Source organism: Pteropus alecto, unplaced genomic scaffold (genome assembly GCF_000325575.1).
Source record: "Pteropus alecto unplaced genomic scaffold, ASM32557v1 scaffold95, whole genome shotgun sequence".
NCBI classification, from domain to species: domain Eukaryota; kingdom Metazoa; phylum Chordata; class Mammalia; order Chiroptera; family Pteropodidae; genus Pteropus; species Pteropus alecto.
The window spans coordinates 458259-479651 of NW_006441071.1; the positions used below are offsets into that span (position 1 = coordinate 458259).

Genomic DNA, 21393 nt, shown 5'->3' on the forward strand with positions numbered 1-21393 from the left:
TAATCAAGTTAGTTAATATACCCATAACCTCGCGTGGCTTTTTTTTTTTTAACTGCTACAGTCTAAAGAGAACCAGTGGGGGGGAATTTTGAGGATCTTCCTCTAGCTCTGCTCTGTACCCCATCCTTGGAACAGGAAAAAGATCAAGGAAGCAAGTGGAGGACAGCAAAGGAGCCACCAGTGGCCCCTGCCCCACTACAGGTTCACAGTCAATTCACACTCTCCCAATTTATGATAATATCTCTTTCTAGTTCTTTAATGATTTTAATTTAATACTTTTGGAATATATCTGAGTATATAATTGTCCTGGTATTATTTATTGATTTTGTTTTTTTGTTTGTTTGGTGAGATTGCTTAAGATCTTCTTCCCTAGCACATTTCAAATGTATAATGCAATATTGTTAACTCTAGTCAGCATGCTGTATATTAGACCCTAAGAACTTATTCGTCTTATAACGAGAAGTGATATAACATGATATCACTTTTCCCATTTCCTCCACCCCATCCAGCCCCTGACAACCACAATTCTACTCTGTTTCTGTAAGTTTGACTTTTTTTTTTAGATTCCACATATAAGTGATACCATACAATATTTGTCTTTGTCTGGCTTATTTCACTTACCATAATACCCTCCAGATTTATCTATTGTTAAAAATTACCTTACCCTTTTTATATAAGGATCTCCCTGGGAACTAAAAAGACGTACTAGAATTTTTTTTAAAAGAGGTATTTGTTAAATTTTTAAAAAGATATTTGTTAAATTTTACTCATGGTTGTTAATATTTAGGAGCACCTATTGTAAGCTAAGTGCTTCTAAGTGCTTACCATGAATTCTGTCATTTACTATACAGACTATAATAGGTTAACAAATCACTGTTAATTTTATTTGAGGGCTAGAACAAGACTTAGACTTAAACAATTGACAGCATTTGGTGCAATTATGTGAAGTATTATTGAGTATACACTTTTATGGCATTTAAAGTTTTCCAATTGATATGGAGGTTCTTCAAAAAACTAAGAATTGATCTACCATATGATCCAGTAATCTCTCTAGTGGGTATTTACCCCAAAGACTTGAAAACTCATATCTGAAAAGATATTTGTACACCGATGTTCCTGGCAGCACTATTCACAGTGGCCAAGACATGGAAGCAACTGAAGTGCCCTATGATAGATGACTGAATAAAGAAGCTGTGGTACATATATATAATGGAATATTACTCAGCCAGAAGAAGAGATGAAATACTGACATTTGCGACAACCTGGATGGACCTCAAGATAATCAGGCTAAGCAAAATAAGCCAGACTGAAAAAGTTGAAAATCACATGATATGACTTATATGTGGGATATAAACCTAAAAGCAACAAATGAACAGGACAGAGACTCATGGACATGGACAATGGACTAGTGGTAGGGGGTGGGGGAGCAGGAAAGAGGTAGACAGGGTAAAGAGGGTTAAATATAAGGGAGTTGGGGGAGGAAAGGGATCAAATATATGAAGGAAACTGGACTCTAGGTGGTAATCTCACAATAGAATATATAGATGTCAAATTATAATGTACACCTGAAAATTATATAATTGTATTAACCAATGTTACCCCAATAAACTTAAAAAAAATTTTTTTAAACTCTAAAATAAATAAATAAATAAATAAAATAGAGATTGAAAAAATAAAATAAAGTTTTCCGATTGACAAAAGGTTTGGCACCGCTGTCCAATACAGTGGCCGATAGCTACATGTGGCTATTTAGTACTTATACTATAGCTAATCCAAATTGAGATGTGCTTTAAGTATAAAATACATGCTGGACTTAAGACTTAGGACACAAAAAAGAATGTAAAATATCATATATAATGTTTTATATTGATTACATATTAAAATATTTTTGATGTATGAGGTTACATAAAATACATTGTTAAAATTAATATCACCTTTTTTTTTATTTTTTAATGTGGCTACTAGAAATTTTTGAGTTATATATGTGGCTCACATTTGGGTTCACATTATATTTCTATTTCCCAGCACTGCTGGAGACACTCAGGTAGTTTAGTTTCTAAGTGGATTCTTTGGTGAGCACTGAGGTTTCCCTTGTAGCTGAAGCACTTTCCACAATCTTCACAACAGTACGTTTTCTCTTTCATAGTGATCTTCTTACAACTATGCGAAGTAGACTCATGAATGAATCTTTTCTGACAGATAGCACACACGTATGGTTTCTCTTCTGTGTGGATTCTCTGGTGAACACAGAGATCTCAACACTGCAGGAAGCCTTTCGCCTAAGATCCTCTCTGCTGAGTGTGTTCTATGATGGAGGTCAAATTGAGAATTAGCTTTTCTTGTATACTCTACATTGTTATTGTGTCAATTCCATGGTAGTTTATTTTGACCAACAATATAGCCAGTTATCCCATTGTGACTCAATAAAAATTAAAAAGTAATTTTTAAAAAAAAAATTGAAATAAACTAGCTGTTTTAGGAATGCATGGCACCCCTTTGAGCCCTCTTTGGGAACAGAGGTACAGCCTTGTTTTCCTCCATTGGTACTGCTCACATTCTTCTGACGACTTGCTCTATTGACAGAATACTGAGTTTCTAGAATCCTCTTCCTCTAAAGCTTGGGAAAAGATATCTCAACATCTAAATTTTTAGAAAAAATTCCATCTTTGCAATTCTTTATTCTACTCACTTGTAGAGAATCAAAACCATTCCACAGCTGAGGATTCTGGATTTTAAGAAACGGGATCTTCCCTTATATCTTCCAGCTCTTCACAACTCTTCACATTTTCCTTTACAAAGACCTGAAGATTCTTCCACACAGAAGTCATAGGTGTTCTATAACCAATTTATCAAGAACCTCCTCCTGGGTGTGAACATCTGGACTCAGTCACAGAGGGCAAAGCTTACAGAGGATTCTCAGAGCTTCAGTACAATCTGACTCCTCCAAATACATACATTTGCTAAAGCTAACTCACTGGGCCTCAGGGTTGCAGTCTTTCTTTTTGAAAGTCAGTTTCTCAAGATGATACAAACCCCATGGCTCTGACCCAGGCCTGTGCCTAGATGTTGTACAAGACCATAAAATCTCAGGTCTGTAACTATATTTAGCAGATAAATTCTCATCATCACTGAGAGAGTGAGTAGTTCCCAGATTGCAGTATCTGATAGAGACTTATCATAGGGTGCTGACTCTGGTTTGCTCTGGTAAAGGGTCACTACATGTTCAGAGGCATTCTTGTCTTTTGGCTTTCAATATTTATGCAACTAGAAATCAGCTCTAATGTTTGATTTAAGCTAAAATGACTCCATTTACATACAGCTGGGTAAAGTCCAGGCCCCACCTAGTAACCACACATGGCCATTCTCTGAGCCTAATGATTAGTTTAAATGGTACTCGTTTTAGATGATCAGTGTTAATTGAATTTCTGACTAAATTTCTTCCAAGAACTATGGACGTTAAATACGAGCAAACCTAAGAGAGAATGCGGGTTCGGTTCCAGACCACTGCAAAAAGCAAGTATTGCAATAAAGTGAGGTGTAACCTTTTTACTGGTGGAGGGTCTTGCCTTACTTCAATTTGTAAAAAAAAGAAAAACAAAACTTGTGAAGCACAATAAAATGAAGTATGCCTGTAATCCTTTTTTTGTACATGAAACTATATTGGTTTTCCTTATCTAATGATTTATTTGTCATATGACTAGAGTTTTAGAGAGGCAGATAACAGACCTATAATTTTTAACCAACATAGGTCACCCACTCTTTTATGAAAGCAGTAGAATCTCAGAGAAAAGCACATACATCATATTTGCATTAAATTTCAGGGATATTACAGAACCACTAAGGCTGATGAATGAACTCATTTTTTAACCTGTAAGCCTTGCTTGGTCTTATTTGTGGCTCCAGATTTTACTGTGTGGATAATAGAGTCCTTACTGTATTGTAAGCAAGAGCGTGGCATGAATAGATTATGATTTTTTAAAGATAGGGCATCGATCAAATCACATATACATCCATTCCAATAGTAACACATTTGCTTTAAACTCAGCTGAATAGCTATTTAAATTATTCAAATATTTCAAGTGGGTTGAGAGGGATGGTTTGAAATTCATATTTATTTAAATCCTTGCTTTAATTCTAATTATTTAGGAAATGTTGGGCAAACCACTTAATGCCTGGGCGTCTGAACATACTCATCTGTACAGTCTAGAATCATGGTAATAAGCCCAGCTCTCATGTTGTTTTAAAGAATAAAGAAAAGTATTTCAGTTAACTATCTGGTTATTTTTTTCAAAAGGTTGTGATATTCTGTGATATTCTAATATTTGTAACTATACCATAAAGACCATAATGTTTTTACTCTTTACAGATAAGGCCGTGCAAACACCAGTGTCAGAGCTGATGAATGATGAATAATGATAATTATACACCCACCCTACCTCCTAGTGTTTTTCACCTCTTCAAAAAAAAATAAAATCTCTAACTAAAATTCTATATAGTTTTATCAAAGTTATTAGGGACGATTTTCAGGAGAAAGAAAACATAAAGTTAATATAAGAGATAGTCTGAGATGAAATATTTACAACATCTATGACAGAGAAAGAATTAATATCCATAAAAACAAGCAAAGCAACAAAAGGCAAATTATATAAACAGAAACCTAAGCAGAGAATATAGATATGCAAATCACAGAAGAATAAGATTCATAATATCCAGCACTGATGAGTGAATGGGGAAATAAGCACTTTACATTGAGCATACACTGGTTAAGCCTTTATGGAGAGCAATTTGGCAGTACCCATAAAAATTTTTAATGCGTGTACTTTTCTCTCATAAATTCCACTTCTAAGAACCCATCCTTAAAAAAATACCCTTATGTATACCCAAAAGAAGATATTATACTGTATTTATTATCTTAAAAAATTAAAGAAAAAATACATGTTTATTAATAGAGAGTTAAAATACGATACATCCACATTATAGAATACTCTGTGGCCATTAATACAGATGCAAACAGATCTATAGAAAGACATCTAACACATACTAAGTGGAAAAAAGCAAGTTTTAGAACATATACATATGAATAAAATATTTTATTTTAAAACACTTGGAATGTATGCTCTTATACTTTTTTATAAGTCTAGAAACAGGGTTCAGATTTCACTGGAATTAGCTGGTCCCTGATTCCAGATCACTCTAGCCTTCTCTGTACTCCAGAGAGAACCAAGACCAGAATCTGGAGGAACCTCTGAGACATCCCGCCAGCGTTGAGCCTTTCCAGCACTGCCAATTCCTAGTTTTCAGCAGGGCCCAATGAGAAAGTGAATTTTTTTAAAAAGAAGATGATAAAAAGGAGTTTTACCATTTACTATTCTCACTATCTACAAGTGCCACTGTTTGAGTTTTCAGAAAAGGTATGTACTACTTTTTTTTTTTATTAGTGAAAAAGGAAAATTAAATTTATAATTTCAAGATGAGAAAGGACTCTCTGAACACAAATAGAAGATTAAACCTGATCTCCCAGATAGGTAGTATGAATATAAATTTAAATAAACAATGAAATAACCACAGTGTCTTTTATTTAGAACCTGTCTTCAGCCACAGTTTAGCACAGACACAAAAACATGTTAATTTGAGAAAGAAAACTTCAGAGAAATAGTTTCAGGAAGTGGATATAGCCCTTAGACAAATGGGCTGCCTCTGTTTAAAAAGAGTTATTTAACAAATCAAAGGCTTTAATCAAGGCAGAAAAAATCTGAGTAGGTATTATGACTAATATTCATAGTACAAAATGTTCAGGAGATATCATTACCAAGAAAAAGAAAAAAAGGCATATCTAGCCGCCTACTAAATATTTCCACCTCAGCGTCTGAATTGTGCCTCAAATTTAACATGTCCAAAATCAAGCTCATACTCTTCCCACACACCTGGTCTTTTAATGTTCCCTATCTACCTGTTAGGCAAGCCAGAAATCAAGGCATCACCTTTGACATATCCTTTTCAGTCATCCTCATATTCAATCACCTCAAATGCTTCACCCCCTAAATATCTCACAAATCCGTTTATTTCCCTCCATCTCTAGTGCAAGCAATCATCATCTCTCCCCTGAACTTCAGCAACAGCCACCTAAACTCATCTCTCTGTAACTACTCTATCTGCCTACCCAATACTTTCAATGTTATCCTCATATTGGAGCCAGAATGGAATTTCTGAAACCACTGATACCCATTAGATAAACACTTCAACAGATTCCCTCTGTATTCAGGATAAAGTCCCAAATTTCAAGATTACCCATCACGGCCTACATTGTCTGGCCTATATCTACCTGCCCAGCTTCATCTCAAACCACTCTCCTCTTGCTCTTGGCATTCTTTCAGGCCTTCCTACTAGCCATCTTCCCTCCCGCCACAGGGACTTGACACATACTATTTCCTATAACTGGAAAGTTCTACCCCCTCCTATTTGCCTAGATAAATTCTATTCATTCCTCAGTATCATCTTAGGTGTTACTTCATCAGGAAAGCTTTCCTTGACCTCCATTATGAGGTCAAACTCCCATATTAAAGGGACTCCCAGTACACTGTACTTGTCTGAATGTAATTTAATGTGTAATTGTGCAATTGTGATTGTGGCATTCTCTCCCTCTAAACCCAAAGTATCTTGAATGCAATGATAATGTTTCCTTTCCTCACCATATCACAGAACTTAGCATAGGTATACAGGAGTATTCAATAAATGTTTAATTAACAGAAGAATAGATGGGTGAAAGACAGCTAAGGTACTGTCTTGCTTAGCTACAGAAGTGACCTTTAAAGCTAATTTCTAGTTCTATAATTACATAAGTTTACATATGTACATTATAGTATCTGATGTCTTTATTTTTTAAATTTGTTAGTTTATTACTAAATAAACAAATATAAGTGGTATTACTAGTCGTGGTTATAGGTCTTTTATTTTAGGGGTTGCATTATGTATTATGTTAATTTTATCTTCCCAGTATTTACAATTCCCTCATTCGCTAAATGAATGAGGGAATTGTAAATACTAGGAAGATAAAATTAACATAATACCCTTTATATTATCAAGTAATAAAATAACCCCACTGGGAGAAGGGAGGCAAGTGTTTTTTTGTTGGAGTTTCAAAGTAAGTACATCTGAATCCATGTACTTACAACATTAAAACCAACTTAAGACTGCTGATAGAATAAGTAAAGTAAAAGATAAACATTTGGCATGGTAAATAGAGATTTCACTACTGTAGTGATACTGCCCACCATGCAGCTTAATTCACCACAATGAAAATTAACTCCTAAGAGAGTATTAGAAATATTATATGTTTCCTGTTGACTTAAGATCTGAGCAGCAGCAAGAAGTCCCTTTCTGAAGACACTATTTTCTTCCACTCCCTTCCCTCTTAATTAATTTGTTAAATATGAAAATCATTAAAAAGCAATAGGACTTTTGAAACTTAAGCTTCTCTCTCTCTCATTGTTTCTAAAGAGTGGGTCCAAAACAGACTCAAAAGTAGTGAAAAGATAAAGTCTCAAAAAATCACTTTTTTAAAAAAAGGACAAAAATATATCAATTATGTTTAAATCCATGCACTCAAAATTCTCTATAAAATAAAATCTAATTGATCAACACTGAATGATGCTAAAAAACAAAATAAATAAACTGATTATTTTGAAGTTTAGTAAATAAAGAGAAAGAATCAGGTATATATCTTGCCTTTCTATACAAATTCTACTACTGGTAACCAAACAATAGATATGGGAAGGTTCTCTTTACAGTAGTATTTCAGGTAATAAGTAATAGATTTAGAATGTCACCATTTTGAAACTCCTAATGAATTAATGGATCAAGCCATTGAGCATCAATAGCTAACATCATCAAAAAAGAAAACAATCAGATATTATGTGTCTCTTGATGGAAGAACACTTTACCACTTCTGAAGATGTCTTCCTGCCCCCTATACACTCCCAACAACAAAAACTTAACTTAAATCTCATCAAATTTCTAGAAGAAAACTTTCAATGTACAGGAAATACAGAGAAATAAGCCAAAGCACATTGGGATGCCATCAGCAAAATCCACACTGGAAATCACTGCAAACAAGTTTCTTCAACAAACTATAAGAAAGAGAGAGACAGAGAGAGAGAGAGCTAGATAGATATGAGGGAGAGGTCCTACAGATGAAGAGATATAAAAGATGTAATGAACAATTCTCATTCAAGCAAATTGTAAAAAAATATACGTGAGGTAATTAAAAATCTGAAGAATGGTTATTTTAAAAAATTATGTGCACCCATATGTATATCCAGGTGCAATAACGACACTATTGTTATATTTTTTAAAAAGAGGTATATACTTAAATATCTGCATAAAAAATTACACAATGCCTAGGATTTGCTCCAAAAGAATATGGGCAGAATGGCAGTAGATGGGGTTACAGAAGGAGCAGGACTGGCCATGAATTAATGGTTGTTGAACAGGAACATAAGAGTTCATAACACTATTCTACTTACTTTTGAAATTCTCCATAAAGTTTTAAAAATCATAGGAAGAGTTTCTCTTTGTAACATGCATTTTTTTTCCAAAAATTTTTTGGTTATTTTTTTGTGTCTCACTCCAAGCTACAGTTTCCTTTCTTTACCTCCCTTCCCTTGGCAACCAAGGCAGTGGCTGTTTCTATCATTATTGCTATTTGAGATAATTTATAGTTTCAAAAAATATTCTAGAGGATGACGATGATGACGACAACAATGATGATAGAAAACATGGTGGCTTCTTGTCATCACAGTAAAACAATTACATTATCCTTGACAATAACTCTTCATCATTCAATCTCTCCTCCCTCTATCCCTGTAGGAGCAACAAAGATCTAATATCAGTCGCTCATAATTAAGCACAATTAACGTTTCAAAGCTAGAGCTGAGATGAGATGCTGAGAGATACCTATTTCCAAAGTTATGGCTTTCTCCCAAGTTCAATCCCAGTGCAGAAAACTCCTCAGGAATAGTGTCCCAGTCCCCTCTCAGTTTGAGGAATGACCACTCCTTCCCCATATATATGGACACTATATAAGGGAGCAGACATATTTTCACACAATAAAGACACAGCCTCTGGTGGGTGAAATTATGTCTCCCAAACAATACATCTTAGTTCTAACCCCTGGTACCTATGAATGTGACTTAATTTGGAAATAGGGCTTTTGCAGATATAATTAAGTTAAGGAACTTGAGATGAGCTCATCCTGGGTGGGCCTTAAACTCAAAGACTGGTATCCTCATAAGAGAAAACAAAGAGATTTAAGACACAAAGATACACAGAGAAGGTCATGAAAAGACAGAGGCAAAGACTGAAGTTATATAGCCACAAGCCAAGGAGCACCAAGGGTTGTTGATAACCACCAGAAGCTAGGAGACAGACATGAAACAAATTTCCCAGCCAGAAAGAACCAATCCTGCTAACATCTAGGTTTTGGACTTCTGGCCTCCAGAATTTTGAGATAATAAATTTCTGTTATTTTAAGCCCTCAAGTTTGTGGTCATTTGTTACAGCAGTCCTAAAAAAAAAAAAAACCCTAATACACAGCCCCTGGCAGAGCTGACTGGTCCAGGAGTAAATATCTCACACATGCTCAGTTCTAGCCTTGGAAATCTGTAATTGTGACCAAGAAATTCCAACCTCAGTCTGGCTGTCTCTTATACGTAAAAGATGTTAACCCAGGAGGAGGTTGCGGCTTGTGGGCTGAGAAGCAGAGAAAGACTGTGGCAAAAGAAAAGAAACACATACCCTGTATCCAATTTGTTTCCGAGACCCAGGTGCACCCCTGTTCTTGGGTCCTATGAGACACTCCTTTATTAAAAAAATTAAAATCACCCTTTTATGCTCAAACTAGTTCAAGTGGGTTTCTGTAAATTGTCACCCAAAGAGTCCTAACACACTCAGGAATATGCTGCCAAAAACCTTTCAGTAAAGATTGGCTGGAACAAGTCCTTCCTGGGTGGGTGCCAAGAAAAGCTGAATTGACTCAAGAACCCTCTAAGAGAGAGAAAGGAAACTTCAGGCTAGAGATACAAGCACAGTGGCAAAAGATAATGCAAAACAGAACCTCAGTTTTCACTGGACATAAGAGTCAAGACCAGATCTTATCACGAGAGGGAGTATGAGTTAATAATGATGTTGAATATTCCAAAAATTAAAAATAAAACAGAAAAGAAAAAAAATTGGTCAAGCTGTATAAACTATACTAATTAAAACTACCCATGAAATTGATTTTTACTATATAAATATAGCACGATTTCTTTGTGCATATAAATAATGTCCATCAGATTTCATTTGGGGGGAGGTTTATTTGATTACAACCTTAAACACTTCATGTATTTCGGTCTCCTTTTGAAAAGACTACAAATAATGCTTGCTTCTTTGCTTTCAAAATATTCCAATGTGAAGTAGAAGAAGTACCCATACTAATTTTTTTTTCTGCCAGTGATGAGAATAACAAGGGTTTGGGTTGAAGAGAATAACACAAACATCCATCCCAAAAGGGGAAAACCTTGGGTATTGTGGGAACAAATGATACAAATGTGGCCAAGCCCCTTTTTAACCGAAAAGGATAGCTGGTCAGTCTTAAGCATAGTAAGTCACCAACGAATAATTAATTCTAAATTAATGATCAAATCATTTTCTAGATTCATTATAAAATTATACAAGAAAAGAGAGAGAAAGGGAGAGAGAAAGAGCCAGGAAGAGCGAGAATATCTGAAAAATAAAAATAAATAAAAAGTTCTGAGAAACCCATGCTTGAATAAATGACAACAAAATAATGCTTCTCAAAAAAACATCTGAGTTATAATGCTATTGAGTTTTGCTTGAGAAAGCCCTGTACACTCATTTATTTTCTAAGTACTAGAAAACAACCTGATTTCTTCTGAAATATTTTTTATTATAAAAGTAACATGTGTTCAGTAGTCACTTTCCTTAAATCACCTAGAAAAATCTTAGCATAAAACATGACTCTTATAACAGAAGATTTTGTGACAAACAAAGCCTTCAACCAGCTCAACTAATGTAAAAAAGAAATAGGGCAGAAAGTCCAAGACAAGAAAAGTGGCTGGAATTACTTTCCTGGTTATGAGTTGCAAGTTAAGATAGATTCCGGGATTTTAGAGAAAGAAAACAAATTGGAAAAAAGGAAAGGAGAACATCTGGAAACAAGCTAAATGACTTAAAGGATTATTCGAAAGAAAAGATGTGATAACAGACAAGGTCTAGTCATTCTTCACTTTCACATAAGAGTTAAATGAGCAATGATACCAATTTAGATTTAAACACTGAAAGCATCTCAAATTCATGAAAAATACTCTGATACCCCAGCAGCAGATGAAAGCATGCTAAATAAGACTATATTCCTTAAATGTTGGAAGAAACTTCATAAAGGCCTCCTTCCTTGGGTTTTCTTCTCCTATTAAATAAAATAAAGAGAAAGAGGCTAAATACAGAAAAGCTTCAAACATGCCAGATATAAATACAGTGTCTCCTCAGTGCTAGCTATTTCCTACACGATAAAAAAGGAGTTAGGTTTCCCAAAGAACAGGATCATCAACACAAGAGAAGACCCTAAGAGACAAGAATTTTTCTCATTAAATTACCTAAATCTTAATTCTAAATAGTTCTCAGAGCCATTTTTTAACCAAATTGTACTTTCATCGATCCATGATCAAAAACTCAATGAATTCAACAACTCTAGTCAGGATCCACTATGGGCATTTTTAATACCTTATGCAAAATTTCAAGAAAAAGAAGCTTTTAGGAATCTCAGAAAATAGACTTTATTCTCTCACACCTTAATACACTTTATTTTCCCCAAATACATAAATTGCAGTTCTCTTCCCTGTTTAAAAGCACAAAAAGCACACAAATCAAGTGGTACCCTAGTTTATCTAGAGCATAACCATTCTATCAAACACAGTTTTAAAAGAAGGTGGCGGGGGGGTGGGCGTTGGGGAAGTAGTTGGACTGAAATTACAGGCTGTCATGACATCTCAATATCGAAAACTGAATACCTGGTTCCACAGGAGAGTACGGTTTTTATTCACAGTCTCGTTACTAAGCAACTATAACAATGGCTGCATGAGCTTTTTAGAAGCTAGCGCAGTTAAGGGGGCAGGAAATCTAAGGAAAGAAAAATGGGGAAAACTCCTTGCTTTGGGAATCTCTATCTCAGGATAAACTCAATGTAATAACAAACAAGCAAAACCAAAAACAATCTAAACTTAAAACAAGCAGTTTCTTAAAGGACAAGAAAAGTACATGGTACTATGTATCATTCACTTTAATTTTAGTTTTGTTTAATTTCAAAATTCACATCTAACTGGTGATAATGATTTCCTTACTGTGTTGCCTTTGTGGTCCCTTCTTTCCGTCACCCTCCCTAGGGAATTTTTTTTTCCAAATTTCCCTACTGATTAAAAGAACATTTTTGACCTCTTAAATCCATTTCTTTGTTTACAGAAGCTATAAAAACTAGTTTACAATTGTTTCATGTTGCCTCAGCTTTGAACTGAGAACACTCTTGGACATCAAACTATTCTTTTGAAGGGAGCAGTGTCTCAAACAGAGCCAGACACTTTCCCAGCCTCTCCCTCAACCAGAGCTTTGCAAATGTCAAGTCTTTTTCAAAGTTAGACTATACAGTGTGGGTTAGATTTGGGGTGGGGCTAGGGTAAGAGGGCTTTCCATAAATGTTCCAAGAGAATTTTATAGACTGGACTTGCAAAGGGCTAAGGAGCGGGTTATAAATTTAGAAGATATGACCTCGCCGACTTTTCCTTCAATCTTTCCTTGCAGCTTTCAACATTTACTGCAATGTGAGAAAGGTCTAGAAACTGCTATATTCTCTAAATATCTGTTCTACAGAAAGATACTTCTATTTCTCCCTCCCCGCCCGTTCAGTTCTCCCCTCTTCTCTCCTTCTCTCCTTCTTCCTCTCCCTCTCTCTCCCTTCCCCCTCACTCCTCCCTCTCTCTACTCCTCTGCTCCTTCTCCTTCCCTCTCCCCGTCCCCCTCCATCTGCCCCTCCCCCTTCCTCCCTCTCCCTATCCTTCTACCTCTCCCTCTCCTTCTTTCTCCTTGTTTCTCTCCCTCTTAGTTCCTGAAAGATGCTAAGCTGGTAGGCAAAATGAAAAGGTATTAGAATTATTTTCTGCATCAAAGCTGAGCAATCATCGTGTGACTCTGTTCCCAAGGTGCCTCTACATTCTGATAAAGCTCAATTTTAAAAAGAGACTTCCAGAGATGAGTAGAAACTTAAATACTGGAAAGTGAAGATACAAAATGTCTCAGCCAAGAAGCACAGCCAAGTGTCAAAGTCATGCCTGCTTTTAGATCCCAAAGATAAAGGTAATTTTGTCTCAGAAGATTCCCTGAGCAGCATTTGGAGGAAGAGCCTGTTTAGGTCTCCTGTTTTTAATTAAATTTAGTTTCATTTCTTAAATTTAATTCTCATTTTACTTTTTTAAAAGACATAAACAATGTGCAGTCTTTGTAATTACTACAAACCACTCTGTTACTTGAAATAAACCAAACGAAGAACATTCTTCACATATAGTTATTACCTCTACTGGCAACAATACAGAAAACTTAGCACTTACATTACACATTTCATGGTCAAACTGATTCAAAAATTGGTTAGCTTCAGAGTTTACTCTGTCAGCATCTTCCTGCAGCTAATGATTTAGACAACGTGAACATTCTCAGATAAGAAACTTTTTTTCTTTCTAGAATTCTTCAACTGTTAAAATTCTTATATTTGCATACTATAAAATTCAAGCCTTTTTTTTTTTATATCTTGGCCATATTTCCAAAGACCTTTGAAAACTAATGGTCACCTATATGTGTAAGATTATATTACTCATTGAAGCACTGCCAGTAATTGTAAAAATATTGAAAACAATAGAGAATTGGTAAATTATGGCACATTTATATAACAGTATATTATGCAGCTGGAAAAACTAGAAAGACTTTATAAATGTGAAGGAATGATCTCTAAGATATATTTTTCAGTAAAAATGCAAAATAAAGAATACTATGCATAGGAGGCTACTAATTCTGTTTTTTAAAGAACAATATATACAGTTAAATTTTCAGTTACATGTACATACAACATCTTTAAAAAGATAATAAGATCTGGTAAGAGTTCTGCCTCTGAGGACAAAAAGTGAGAATGGGGGTAAGACAAAGCCTTTGTCTCATATATCTTTTTGAATTTTTTACCATGTGAATGTCTTGCCTGTTCAAAAGTTACATTTTTTAATTTTAAAAAGTCTAAGGTTACTGGCAAATTATAACATATACAGATGGTATGCTGACTCATCATCAGCAAAGTTTATGCTTTTCAGTTTATAACAGTGATAATTTATACTGATATGTGAAGAATATCCCACACCAGAATAATTTTCTAACATGATCTTCTGGAATTAAAGGTATAATCTAACCTGCTCTAATGATCTCTTATGTAGACAGAGACATTACCCTGGCTCCCTTAGCTGCTGATACTCTTGCTTTTAAATATAAATAGTACAACTACACAATGCAAGTAGATTTTAAGTTTGTGAATTTGAAGGCATTTGAAAGCTATTTGGGAGAAACAAAGACCATTACCTGCATTTGAAAAAAGGGGTAAGGCGAAATCTAGGTGGTTTGCTTAAGGTCAACCAATAAGTTACAAAAAGAAAGACACATTAAAACTAAAAGCCTCTTCAAAACTACTTTTTAAATGAGTACAAAATAGGATCCTTCTAAAAGCATGTGTGTATGTGTGTGTATACACACATGTGTGGGCATGCACACAAAGAAAAAGACAGAAAATGAATGTTTTTAGCCATGACCAAATCCTTACTTATTCAGAAATATATGGTCATTTTCTGTCAAAGAGTGTGCTAGAGACAAAAATACTAGCTCAGCAGAGAAGAGGGAAGAGTCTAGGCAGGAGAGGTAACATTTGAGCTGAGTCTTGAAGGATGAAAAAGATGATGTCAGAAAGAGAAGGGGAAGGAACATTCCATGCAAAGGCAGAGCACTCTGCCTCAAACATTCAGGAATAGAGGATGGTTGTGTATGGCTAGAGAGGAGGGTTCATGGCAGGAAATGCAGGTTGAATGAAAGGCTGGAGCTAGCTTGGAAAGGGCATGTATATCATGCTAGGGTTTGGACTTATAACTATAGAGGGGAGAATGTAAAGAAAAAATCAAGGTTCCAAAAAGATATAAAGAGGTGAAATAAGATTCATGAAGAAAAGTTAAGAGGCCAGAGGTTATTTAACCTAATACACTTCCTGCGCAGGAAGGCATCTTCTACAGATTAATAGTTAGAGCTGTACTCCACTGAAGAAAAGAAGAATAAGTATTCAGTTCTGATGATACCACATTAAAGGTGAGTAAAAAATATTGGGAGAACAAGTAACCCCACTGAGAAAGGGCCAGACGCTGGGGGACGCTGGGTAAGAGTTGGGTGAAGGGGACAGAAGTCCAAATGATTTAAAGAAGGCAAAACTGAAGGTGTATAGATCAAGCCCATTTCTTGAAACAAAGAGTGGCATCTCTTTTTCAGGGAGTATTTTACAAGAGAGGCCCTTGTCCATAGGATGGTTCAAACACTGTCCTGCTGACCACCTCAGAATGCTGTATGCCCTGTTTATCCCATACAGACCATTATCCTTGGTCTGTAAATGGAAGAAATATGGTCAAACCAAACAAATTCAAAACACTAAACATTATTTACTTGGAATACTCAGGGGAAGACATGTCTAAATCACAAAATACTTTTAAAGAGGTTAGTGCTATTATTTTCTAATACAGGTACCAATGCCAAAGGCTAAACAAGTATTGTCAATAGTGTATGAACTTTACCACTGTGGAAGCAGTATTGCTTATAGGCAACCTTCTTTCTTAAAATAAGTCAGGAATTTGCACTGCAATTGTGAATTCTAAACCACTTAGCTATTTTCTTCATAAAAAAGAATGACAAATTTAAGTAGAGCCCCAAAACTTAAGTACAGCAAATGACCATAAATACCAAAACTTAAGAGTTTAAGTTAGCACATTCTCACCACATATGAAATATCAACCTCAGGACATTGTGAAGGAAAGAAAAACAACTGGCAAGTAGAGTGAATGTTGACCCTTACTGGCAAATTAGTGAATTTTTTTCTTGAAGTTTAAATTGTTAATTGATCAAACATGAAGGAAACAGTACCTGGTCGATGGAATCAGGTTGAGTATCCCATTGAGAACATAGCTGAACTCTGCATGATCCTGAGCCACGAGTGCCACCAGACCCTCACAGCAGGCTGTTCGAACCACGACATTATCACTGCAACACTTCTCCCATAGCAAGTTCAAGGCAGGAGTCTGAAATCAAACTAGTGGTTAAAGGATACTTCTGATGAGCAGCAAATGCATACATACCCCCAGCCATGCATCAAAGTGTAATTCATTCGCAGTAGGCTAGCTTTCCTATACAAAGATGATACTGTTGTCACACAGAATAAATAAAGTCCCTTTTCCAAGACAAGTAAAGGATGTGTTCCGACACAGCAACTCTTTCTCATCTGGTGTCTTTGCTGCAAAATAAGGCTGGTTGCAGACAGGTATGATCCGAGTTCGAGTAACACAACAGAACTAACATGGGATCAAAACTAAGACTTGGCTCTACCACAATGCTCTAACCAAGCCGTTTAACTAGACACCAACAGTATCGGCAGATCAGTTAGTTTAAATTGAACTCTAAATCATACCTATGTTTCAAACCCTAAATGGCAGTAGCATTTTCAGAAAATGTTCCTGCTCTCCTACTACCAACCTCTATCACCTACATGCACCCCCGCCATTCCCTGCAATGTCCCTGACCCAATTTACTGAAGTCTAATGTGAGCACACAGTGAAAAAGAGAGAAGTAGGACAGACTACCAGCAAGCTGCTCATTCTATGCTACCAACAAAAGTTTTTCTAACATGTTTTGCCCAAGAAAGAGACTATGACTTTTCTAACTCATATCATGAATGTCGCCTTTCACAAAAAAATCACTGAAGAGTATATAAGTGACTATAAGTTCCTTATTTTGAAAATCCCTATAAAAGCAGAGGTTTTAACTTTTATAATTTTCTCAGGAATCCATGATCTCTCGACTCCCCCCAAAAAATTCACTATTAAAGATAAACCAATAGTTGAATGCATTATGAGTTAAGTCCACTTAAATTTACACATGGTTTGGGTGGTTTTATGGTTTGTGTTTTTTTGTCAGTTTGTTTTTGAAGAACATATAATGAAGCTATTTTTCTTTCATTCTGACATAATTTATTGGGGAAATACATAATTTGGAGAAAAAATTAAGATCCCCATCACCCACAGAATAACTAAAAGAATGAAAATCAACATCACATTTTGCCCACTTTCTCACTGATGCTGGCTCTGAGAGCTTTTTCAATCTTAGAATCCCATTATGACAGAACAATCTAGTTAACAGTCACTGCAGGAATGTAATATTTATATTCTAATTCTTTAATTCAGAAGAGAATTTTATTCACATCTATGGATAATATCAAAGGGTCTAAATGTCATTACTCCATTACTAAGCCAGTAAAACAAAATAAATGAATAAAAAACTGTTGCTTCAGGCAATACTGTGTCCTCGTAGAAGTAAGCATTCATTTATTAATACAAGAGGAAACGTTTAGTTACAGGGATTGACATTCAATAAATTCTGGCAGTTTAAGTAAAACTACTAGATCTTGTCAGAGTACATAATGTGATTATAGGCAGGATTAAGATCAGGGTTCTCATAAAACCTAATTTATATAACTGTATACAAACACTAGATAAATGCCAATTAGTGAAGTATGCTCCTACACTTCCTTCTACATGACAACAGAAGCTATAAAGAAATGCAACTTGGGGCAGTTAATCAAAAAGAATATGAGAGAAAGGAAATCAACTTGTTTCTGTTGCGAAAAAAACAATTTTTTTCCCATCATCTATATTCTCCATAGAGTTTACCTTAGAGTACCACCATGACAGCACTGGTCAACCAAAACCCAAGTGGTATATATCTCAATAAGCTGGCATTGTTTCACCTCTTAGCATTTACCTGCCCTATGCATTTTTCTTCCAGCTCCGACTGTCAATGCATCTCCTTTCCAACTTAGAGCTCACATATGGGCTATTAAAAGCATGAGAAATCTCCTATATCCAAACAGAGCCACTATGTTCACTTTCCCTATTAGACAAAAATATTCCCTCTGAGGTAACCCTGTGAACCTTCTCTAAAGTATGCCTACTCTCTTCCGCCCATGTTATTTTTCATTAATAATCATTAAGAATACTCCCCTCACCCCTTTCATAGCTTATTCTTAGAGTCTGTTGTCACAAATTTTTTAATTTAAAAGAATTGGGAAGAAAAATATGGCAAACGGAAAAAAAAACAGGCAATGAACTTCTCACAGTTCAAAATCATTTCTACAGTGACCTGGACTATAAGAAAACAAAAGAAGTGTATATGTGGTCCAGCTGGTAGCAATATCTAAATAGAATTAAAGCACAAAGCTAAACAGACCTGGTTTGTGGATTGATGGATCTTTCCTGAAAAACCACTTTCCTTTAGAACTGCAGCAATAAGATGACCCACAGCCTAAAAAAAAAAAAAAAAATTAATGATACTTTCTCTTAAAATTTCTCTCCAATAGTGCATTTAAAAGTAACTAATATCAATACTAGTTGACATGAGTATGAATATGGCAGTCAATTGGCAATAAAATTCCAACTCATTGACTGTATGCTACGTACAGCACTGAATTAGTCACTCTACACACATAATTTTTTATTTTCAAAATGACTCTCAAAGTAAGCATTTTTATCCCTATTTTTATCCCAATAAGCAAACTATAGTTCATAGATATCAAGAAAATTACAGGATTTTCAGTTCGAATTGCTGTCAGTATTAGAAGATAATGAGATTGTTTAATCCATGAAACCATAAGACAAATGAGAAACTCCATAGCATTTAATATCATCTTTCATCCAAATGAATTCCAACATGCTTCATCATGCCCTTAATGAAGATGGAGAAAATGTACCCCCATCTTTATGACTATGGCCCATACAGATCTGAACCAATAGATATCTCCTGACCATGACCATTCTCCCTCCTCTAGGCTCTATGATTTAATTTTTTTATTATTTTTCATTGGTTTTAGGTCTTTAATGAGCTTTCGATCTCATAAATCTCTAAAATTTTCCCATCTCCTGCTTTAGTCCAAAAGATCAAAATTAAATTTCAGACTCTTATAGGAGTGTTGATTACATAAACACATAAATATCATTACCTCCTACCACCTCAACCTCATTCTCGTAGCTCTTCAACACTACCCAGCACTACTGTCTTAGAACCTAGGCTAGCAACAATGACAGCCATTCTATGTCTGAGTTGGGAAATACTTTGCAACTGCCACAACTATTGATCCTGTGTTGGTACCAATGTATGATAGAGCTGTGAATACCTATCAGTCTTGCAAAGTCTCCAGAAAAGCTTAGATAAAAACAAAGCACCCACTCCTTCATTTATTTTTGTATTTCACATATTGAAAACAAACACCTCAATGCCTCAATGCTTGATGGTCTCAGTTTTGCAATACAAGTATTTATTTACATGAATATTAAATTTAGGCGAATAAATTAATTGTCTCAACTCCTAAAGGGATAGTAACAAGAATTGAAGATGAGCGAACAGTTTTAGTTCCTGTTTACAAAATATAACATATTTCATTGAATGCAACTGGCCATCAACTACAAGATGGATCATTATTTTACAAACCACAAAAAAGAAAAAAAGGCTGCCAATTACTCTATGTTATACAATGTGTCTTATAATTTAGAATTATGATTTTATATTAATGAAAAAGCTCTTTCAGATTCATTTAGAAAATCATGGCCAAGTTCACAAATGTGTAGGCAATACCAACTGTATAACGACTGCCGTCATCAATTACTAAATGCACTCCAATTTCACAGATGTTAAAATGTGAAAAAATGTGTACGAATCAATGAAATATGGTGCTAACACAGAGCACTGGTTACAAAAGAATAAGAAGTGTTCACAAAGGAGAAGGCACAATTTCAAGAACCTAATAAAACCAATATAAAACACAAAAAGGACCAAGAAAGCTATCATTCATATTTAGAAAAAGAACTAAAAGAAAATAATGATGAACATCCCCTCACTGCCCACCAGATTCGATTTTTCTGATTTACCTTTTAATGTATCCTTCTAACGAACCAGAGAATATAGTCTAAATTGATTTTAACATACAAAATCCAAGGATATTTTAGCTTACATTGCTCCTTTAGTTTTCTATAACAGAACAGTTTAAATAGACATCCTACAATACACATACACTTTTCATTTAATTTAACAGTAACATGCATAGGCATTTCTTGATTATCTATGCTAAAATAGAGACCACAGGCATAGAAAAATAAAAATTGTGGACAGTATCCTCCAAGCTTTCATCTTCCTCTTCTTGGTAAGAACCTGTGCTGCACAGGATATGACTCCAACCCAGTCAGGTAGAAGGGAATCTTGCATAAGGAGTGTTCGTCTCCTCATGGAAGGGTTCCCCACTACCCAGCTAAGTCAATTCCCGCAGCAGACATCTCTGAAGTTAAAGTTGAAAGTATCCAAGACGGTGTATGTTGTTAAGTCTTCAAGCAGGCTTCTGTTGGTCCCTTAGCTTTACTCTCACAAGAAAAGACAGTAAGCAGTTATGGTACCTTGATTAACCAGAATGCTTCTAGTTAGTTGAAGACCAATCTGAAAACCATCTTTGTTTTAACTCTAATAACTGAAGAGCTCTCTAAAAAAAATTATCACAATCTCCTGCCTGAGTCACTATATAGATCGAATTTTTTAATCCAGGATATTTTACTTATTGAATGTCATTATTATAAAAATCTATTCTTAATAGTTGTATAGAGGTAGAGTATACCTTTTAAAAGATTAATCCCTCATTCTCTGTAGATGTATAACCATTTGTTTCTGTACCCAATAATTAATAATAGATCAAAAAATACATATTCCAGAGTTAATGAAGGTTTTGTTATTTCTAAAAAAAAGGATGATATAAATAGAAGTTGAGATTGGTCAATTTTAAATATTTACTTTCCTGTCAAATTTTCAAATTAAATCATAAAAGTTGTTTAACAAAATTATCTCTCTATATAAAATACTCTGTTAAAAATATAAAGTTCAATTAACAACCCACCAAAAGGTTCATTTGTTATCATGAAGCATAAGTAAATAAGTAAGTAAGTAAGTAAGTAAATAAATAAATAAATAAATGAA

The 21393-nt window shown here is 35.0% G+C and overlaps 1 protein-coding gene across 3 annotated transcripts in view; it reads right to left on the minus strand.

Moving 5' to 3' along the window:
* Nucleotides 1-21393, minus strand: part of FOCAD (focadhesin) — a 252868-nt gene that overhangs the window by 209494 nt on the left and 21981 nt on the right. For all 3 annotated transcript variants that reach the window (XM_025051385.1, XM_006918338.3, XM_015594517.2), the window contains exons 3-4: nt 18610-18684; nt 16255-16409 (exon numbers count right to left, since the gene is read on the minus strand). In XM_025051385.1, the coding sequence (XP_024907153.1) occupies nt 16255-16409; nt 18610-18684 (230 nt within the window). The remainder of the gene's footprint in view (nt 1-16254; nt 16410-18609; nt 18685-21393) is intronic.